This window comes from Rhincodon typus, chromosome 13 (genome assembly GCF_021869965.1).
Source record: "Rhincodon typus isolate 14 chromosome 13, sRhiTyp1.1, whole genome shotgun sequence".
Lineage (NCBI taxonomy): Eukaryota > Metazoa > Chordata > Chondrichthyes > Orectolobiformes > Rhincodontidae > Rhincodon > Rhincodon typus.
This window is the reverse complement of record NC_063344.1, coordinates 11507786-11515503: the sequence shown is the minus strand read 5'-3', so window position 1 is coordinate 11515503 and position 7718 is coordinate 11507786. Positions and strand designations below refer to the sequence as shown.

General features: G+C 41.2%; 1 protein-coding gene across 1 annotated transcript; it reads left to right on the top strand.

Moving 5' to 3' along the window:
- Positions 1 to 6384: 6384 nt before the first annotated feature.
- On the top strand, positions 6385 to 7374 carry LOC109926022 (P2Y purinoceptor 14-like). Its single transcript, XM_020525920.2, has one exon. The coding sequence runs from the start codon at positions 6385 to 6387 to the stop codon at positions 7372 to 7374; it is 990 nt and encodes a 329-aa protein (XP_020381509.2).
- The last annotated feature ends 344 nt before the right edge of the window (positions 7375 to 7718 follow it).

Here is a 7718-nt window from a genome sequence, read left to right as displayed (position 1 = left end):
AAATGTAAAGTATCTGTCCCAGATGTGATGCGACTGGTCAAACTACTCAATGTTAATCAAAACACAATTTATTTAAATATATTGGTTAAAGTACAAGCAAAGGGGGAGGAATTTAGAATTTCTTAAATCTATTGGAAAGCTTAACAGAATAATTGATATCGTACCCATTTCTAATTAACTGTTCCAATGCAGTAAAATCCTATAAACACATCCCTTGGCAAAAAACAAAGGAAAATTCAGACACAGATTCTCACATGCAGTTCTCCAACCTGGCAAGAAAGCATCAAGAGAAAATTCAAACAAAGTAACAGCCAGGAGACATTCACTGAAGCTTCTAACTCTGTTGAGAGCCCAAAAGCTTCTGGTGCTACTCAGAAATCCTGATCTGAGAGAGCTGGCCACACACATTCAGGCTGTTTTTGAAAAAAACCCCAAGGCCTCCCAAACTGTTTCCTCAGGTGGTCTTAACTAGCCAGCTCTATACCTTTGCCTTACAACCTCTCTTCTAAAAAAAAAATACCAGGACAAAAATAGCCTCTTAAACGGACAGCATTGTCACAGTATAAGCTGTAGTAGTGCACAATTCACTCTTGGTTATCACTATGATTCCAATGCTTGGACGACAGAAACTTAGGAATTATGAGCAGAAGTTGGCCATTCAGCCCCTCAAGCCTGCTCCAACATTCGATAAGGCCATGGCTGATCTGACTGTAGCCTTAACTCCACTTTCCTATCTGCCGTCCATAGTCAAAGATCCGTCTCACATGGCCTTGGGCAAACTCAATGACCTGGCTTTCTTTGTGGGAAGAGAATTCCAAAACAATAATGTCACTCAAGATTGTCACACAACTAAGTACCTTCAAGGGAACATCGTTTGTAGAGGTCTTTCAATTGCTGTGCAGCACTCTCTGGGCAGTAGCATGGGCACACATCGGAACAGGGATGAGCCATTCAGACTACCAGGCCTAAGCCAGTATTCAATGCAACTGTGGCTTCAATGCCTTTTATCCACTCCATCTTCATAACCTCACAACTGGTAATCAGAAATCCATCAAACTCTACCTTAAATATACTCAAGTCTCAGCTTCCCTAACCCTCCAGAATTCTAAACAACAAAACGAAAGACTCAATTCTAAAGAGTAAATAAAATTATTCATCTTTTTTTGCTTTATTCATTCTAAAGAACGTTAGTGAACCAGATGGGTTTTTTTCCCGACAATCAGCAATGGATTCAGGGCCATCATTAGATTCTCAATCCCAGATACTTACTGAATTCAAATTCCACCATGTGCCACGGCAGGATTCGAACCCAGGTTCCCCAGGATGTTATCTGGGTCTCTGGATTAACAGTCCAGCGATAATACCACTAGGCCATTGCCTCCCCTGACCTAAGTGGCATTCCCCCTTGCACCATATAGTGGTTGGCACTTGTTTCTTTCTTTATTCATGAGATGGGGCATCACTGGCAAGGCCAGCTTTTGTCACCCAGTCCTAATTACCCTTAAACCAAGTGGCTTGCTAGAAGGGGCAGTAAAGTATTAACCGTATTGCTTAGAGTCTGGAGTCCCACTTAGGGCCAGACCAGGTAAGAATGGCAGATTTCCTTCCCTGAAGGACAGATGGGTTTTTAATGATAATCCACGATAATCATAATTTTCAGATTTATTAACAGAATTTAAATTCTACCAACTCTTCTGGTTGGAATTGAACGCATTTGCCCCCAAAAATTACCTGACCTGTGGATTACTAATTCAGTGACATTTCTGCTACACTACTGTCTCTCTATATCAGAGCAATAGTGAGGCAGCTAACACGACTGTTTGTCACAACCACAAAGGATTCACCCATTCGAGGATCAGTGTTTACTTGGAATGGTCAGTTTAAGCTTCTGGCCATTCCCCAGTTGAGGGATGAGAGATACAACATCAAGATGTGCCTTGGCATCATTCTAAAAGATTTCTGATGGTACAGCTGAGGTGGACCGACAATGGTACTCCAAAGCCAAAGGAGTCACAGAATCACTGAAGTATTTCAGCACAGAAAGAGACCATTCAGCCCATCGTGCCAAATGTGCATTATTACCTAGTACCAATCTCCTGCTTTTTCCCCATAGCCATGTCTACACAAATACCCATGTAACACCCTCTTGAATGTCTTGACAAAACCTGCCTCCACCACATTTCCAGAATGGGGATGACCAACGGCCTCCATTGAAACAAAATGTATTTCAAAGTTTAATTAATCAGAGAATCGTAGAATCCCTACAGTGTGGAAGCAGGCCATTCAGCCCATCAAATCCACACTGATCATCCAAAGAGCATCCCACCTAGACATACCCCTCTGCCCGATCTCCATAACTCTGAAGTCCAGCAGCTTGGTTAAGCAAATTAAAAGTCTGTGGGTCTCCATAAATAATCACAAACAAAAAGGCAATAGGAGCAGGAATTGGCAATTCGAACCTATGAGCCTGTTACACCATTCTGATCAGGATTGATCATCCAAAATCTGAAATCCAATTGCAGATAGCCTGTTCCTGCTTTTCTCCAACATCCTTCGATCCCTTGAACCCCAATCACTATATCCGACTCATTCTTGAAATCATTGGACTCGACTGCATTCTGTGTTAGCAAATTCCACAGGTTCATCACTCTCTGGATGAAGAAATTTCTCCTCATCCCAGTCCTAAATGATTTACCTTGTATCTTTAGACTGTGATCTCTGGTTCTGGACTCCCCCACCATTTGGAATATCCTTCCTGCACCCACCCTGTCTAGTCCAAACAGAATTTTCTATGTTTCTTTGAGATGTCCCGCCAGCCCCCCACCGCCGTGTGCACCCGCGCCCCCCCCGCCCACACACACATACACTCATTCTCATAAACTGCAATGAATAAATTCTAATCGATTCAACATCTCCTCATATGGCAGTCCTGCCATCCCAAGAATCACTCTGGTAAACCTTTGCTCCACTCCTTACATAACAAGGACACCCTTTTTCAGGTGAGGAGACTAAAATTGCACACAATATTCCAGGTGTGGTCTCAACAAAGCTCTGTATCAGGTTGGAGAGGCCAATGAAAATGTAAATTACAGCGGGTGCATTCAATATCACATTGGGTTTCAAAGAAAAAAGGACAGGAAACAAAAACTGAATCAAAATGACAAAGAGAAAGTAAAATGACACTTTTAAAATCTCCAACAGGAATTAAAATTTGAAGGAATGAGACTACACACTTTATTTTAGTGGCAAAGACGTTGTTTGGCAGTCATTAATGTTCAATACGTCATTGAAAGTGTACTTAAACCAGAATAAATAGGACTTATCTCTTCATTCCAGTCTTACCTCATTTCCACCACAAAATTATAACCTTTCACATCATTTACTGCATTTCAATTGCAAGGCTGACAGTGAGATGAGACCTTCATAAAGCTCAAGGTAGAGTGGCACAATTCAGATAGCAACATTCGGGCATGGGTGTTAAACCATGTGTTTGCCCTGCACTTGCCATTGCTGTAACACTGGCTCTTGTATCAATGTACGTTAATCGAATGATAAAATGTTGAATCATTGCTCATCCTATAGATAGGAAACAGGAAACTGTAATCTCCTCAAACATGTCAGAGCTGTCTCACGAACCAAAGGTCAAATGACACTGCTTGCCACATAAAATAAACGTAACATCTTCAAACAAAGTGCTCAGACAGCTCCAGCAGGTTTGGCTTACAAAAAGTACTCGGTGAAAGGATAATCAGGAAAGGATCTGGGAAAGAACCACAACCTGAAGATAACCCCAATAAGTGTTCACTTTCAATTCTATTTAACAAAATGTTAGAAGTTTTCTGTTCATGGAATTGTAATGTTCACCACAGACTATGGCAAAGAAGGAGAAAGAGTGCAAAAACATGATGGTACAGAAGGCAGAAGCTAGCTGTGGACAAGCAAATGGGGATTAAAGTTATGTTTAATAAAGTGTAACATACAAGGAGAAAATTGAGAAGTGCACTAAGTATGCTGTAAAAACATTGGCCTGTCAGCTTTTAAAAGGGAAGTTCAGAGTTGGTTGGTACGTAGAGCATGTCAGAATTCTTGACGCAATCAGCTAAATATTTTGTGTCGGACAAGTAAATAATTCTATAATTCCGAGCTTACAATAAATAAGGTTTTTGAATAGTCAGAAACATATGTCACAGTAGCATCGATTAGGATAAGCATTAAACACCAATAAGTATCAATATCTGATAATCAAACTGCCGGTTCACTGAAGCTACGGAGAAAATAAAGTATTGCATTTTCACTAACAGGCAAAGCATGGGACAACGTGAATCTGGATAAAGCACGAAGCAGACATGTAGGCTCTCATTCAATATGTTGTTTTTGAATCATGATTGCACTCTTCATTCTTTGAGCGCTCGTTGTCACTTTGTCCCTTTTACAAGGATCTTAGACTCTTCTGCTAGAAGTATTAGGTAACTAAGGCACAGAGTTATTGGTTCTTATGTGATGCAATGTTACAGAAGCTTTCAAGTGACTTCAGGAGAAGGGTGGGGGACGGGAGGAAAGAGAGAGAGAGAGAGAAGTGGACAAGGTTACAGCTTCGGAGAAGTAGACAAGGAATTAGATAACATACTGCAAGGAATAAGCAGGATCGAAGAGGTAAATTGGCAGTAACAATAGGGGAAAGAAAAACATTTGGAAAACACAGTATAGTCTGTGACCAATGCTGGCTCCAACGTTCTCCCTAAGCAACCCCAAAGATACAAACGTGCACACGACACCATGCACAAACATTTAATAGTTTCAGCACACGTACTTAAGCACCTCTCCAAAATACAAATCACAGAAATTGTTGGCAGTCACTGTAACATGAGTGAAGATAGACAGAAAGCTGCCTTCAGATACGAGTGAAGAAAGAAAACTCAGCTGTAGAACATTTTTGATCATAGATTCACAGTCATCTTTTTTTCCACTCAAATTACACTGCTACTGTCATGACCCTCTAGGTTGGCACATTGGCAATCAAGCCCCACTATTCCCAGAGTTATTACAAAATGTAAAGATTTTACCAAAGTTATAAAATTCCCTAATTTACCCATCTTTTTAGACCAGGTTTCTCTACTTAACAAGGACTGTTTTTTTTAATTCATTCATGGGATGACGGTATCACTGACTAGGCCAGAATTTATTGTCCATTCCTAATTGTCCAGAAGGCAGTTAATTGTCAACCACATTTCTGTGGGTCTGCAGTCAAATGTCGGCCAAGCCAGGCAAGGATGGCAGCTTCGCTCCCTAAAGGACATTAGAGAACCAGATGTATTTTTCTTACAATTGACAATGTTCGGCAGGGTCATCATTAGACTCATAATTCCAAATTGTTTTTATTGAATTCATCTATCTGCCATGGCGGGATTTGAACTGAGGTCCTCCAAACATTTTCTGGGTCTGTGGATTAACAGTCCGGTGATAATACCACTAGGCCACTGCCTCCCGTATATTATATTATTACAAATAGATTCTCACTACAGTTTAAAAACTGAGAACTGTCAATAAGGAGTTCTGCTAGTTAAAACACTAACCTCCTTATGAAACAACACACATACACACTTGCAGACTGATCTAAATGAAATGTTGGTGTTATGGCTGGTGGGAAAAACTAGGAAGGCAATTCGATAGCCCAGCGCCCATTGTTTGCTGAGTTGATCATTTTTAGCTTGCCAAGACTTCCACACGTGTGGACACAGGCAAAATAAAAATGGGGTGTTATGGGCGGAGAGAAAACCAGGAAGTCAGTTCAATGGTCCCCATCCACAGGGTTTGCCCTCTGTAACATCAGTGTTCATTAGGCCTACAAAGTCTATACACACGTTGAAGTCATTGCGACAACTGCACAACCTTCATCACCCACACCATAAATTATCTGATTTGTCCTACGCTCCTATGTTGGTGCCGATGTTCCACCTTAGCTATGCAGTCTGAGGATCTGCATGTGCCAATCGGCTTGCAACGTATCGAGTTCTTGTTTTGGAAGTCAAATACCTTAAAATATTTCGATCCCAGCCATAGGCAGCCTTCAGCCATGTCTCCATAACGGTAACCGAGTCATACTCATTGCTCCAAACCTATTGTGAAATGCTAATAACGTGGAATTCACTTGGAATAGAATGGCCAAGGTGAATAGTTCAGACATCCTTGGGAGGAAGCTACACAAGTATTTGAGGGAGAAGTGCTACGATAGTAAATTTAGAAGAGAAAACATGGGAGGAAGTTAAGCACTATCACCAGCATGAACACATGGTCCAATATGCGGTTTTTGTGCTGTGTATCCTATGTAATCCCACATGACAAAGTATTAACCTACTAACTGTTTTCCCCTTGAAAAACACAGAAATGAACAAGAGTACTGATCTCCATAACGGCACCAACTGCAAAGACTTGCGGAACCCAACGGTGGCAATGGAGGTCCTTCCAGTTTTGTATTTCTTTGTTTTTGTTGGAGGGTTACTGCTGAATGCACTGGCTGCCTGGATCTTCTGTCATATTCCAAGTCACTCCAGCTTTGTTGTTTATCTCAAGAACATTGTCACCACTGATCTGATAATGGTCATGACACTTCCTTTCAAAATCCTCTCTGACTCACATCTTGGGCCGTGGCAGTTGCAGGCTATTGTGTGTCGTTACACTCTGGTCATCTTCTACAATAGCATGTACCTGAGCATCACATTCCTCGGCCTTATCAGTTTCGACAGGTACCTGAAGATAGTACGGCCCATGAAAAACCTGACCGTGCAGAAGGTCACATTCGCCAAGTTTGTCAGTGTGGGTTGCTGGGTCTTTATGATAGCCTTTGCACTGCCAAACGTCTTTCTGACAAACAAAACCCCCACAAAGGATAATGCCGCACAGTGTTACAGATTGAAAAGCGAGCTGGGTAAAACCTGGCATCATTTCATCATTTTAAAATGCCAAGTTATTTTCTGGATCACCTTTGTGCTCCTCATTATCTGTTATCCAGCCATCTTAAAGAAAGTATACTGGTCCGATCGGAAGGTGCAAAAGGAGTCCAACTATGTGAAAAAGAGAGCAAATCGTAACATATTCAGCATCATGGTGGTCTTCGTTGTCTGCTTTGTGCCTTATCAAATTATCAGACTGCCTTATGATCAGGATCTAAAGAACAAAATAAATTGCACAACATTCAGTGGGCTGCATTACGCAAAGGAGGCATCACAGCTGCTATGTGCACTCAACATTTGTCTCGATCCAGTCATCTACTTCCTGCTATGCAAGTCATTCATGAAGCTACTGCTTAGAAAGAACAGAAAGAAGCCTCAGAATGATTCTATCCAATGTGAGAAGCAGAATTCTACCAACAATTAAAATATTCATTTAATCACCCAGACCCAACAAAACCCAATCCCGAGCTGTCATACATAATGACAAACCCATTCACTTCGTCAAGAAAGCTGGTTATGGCCGGGTATCTTACAAATGCAACCATGAGGTTTTCAAGTTGAAAAATGAAGCAATTTCTGATGCGGAAGGATCATACATCTCTCAGACATTTTCCAGCTCCCAACCCAAATGTGTGTCAGTACCTCACCTTCACAGAACCCAAAACATCATTTATTTTCTCATTCTTAGAGATGAACGTATATGAAGACACAATTAAATGGTTTACAAACTAGTACAAAAAGTGCACATTCTTCAAATGGGCTATGTTA

Excerpts from the sequence above, each read along its gene's own strand:
- LOC109926022 (XM_020525920.2), top strand. The coding sequence starts at position 6,385 with ATGAACAAGAGTACTGATCTCCATAACGGCACCAACTGCAAAGACTTG.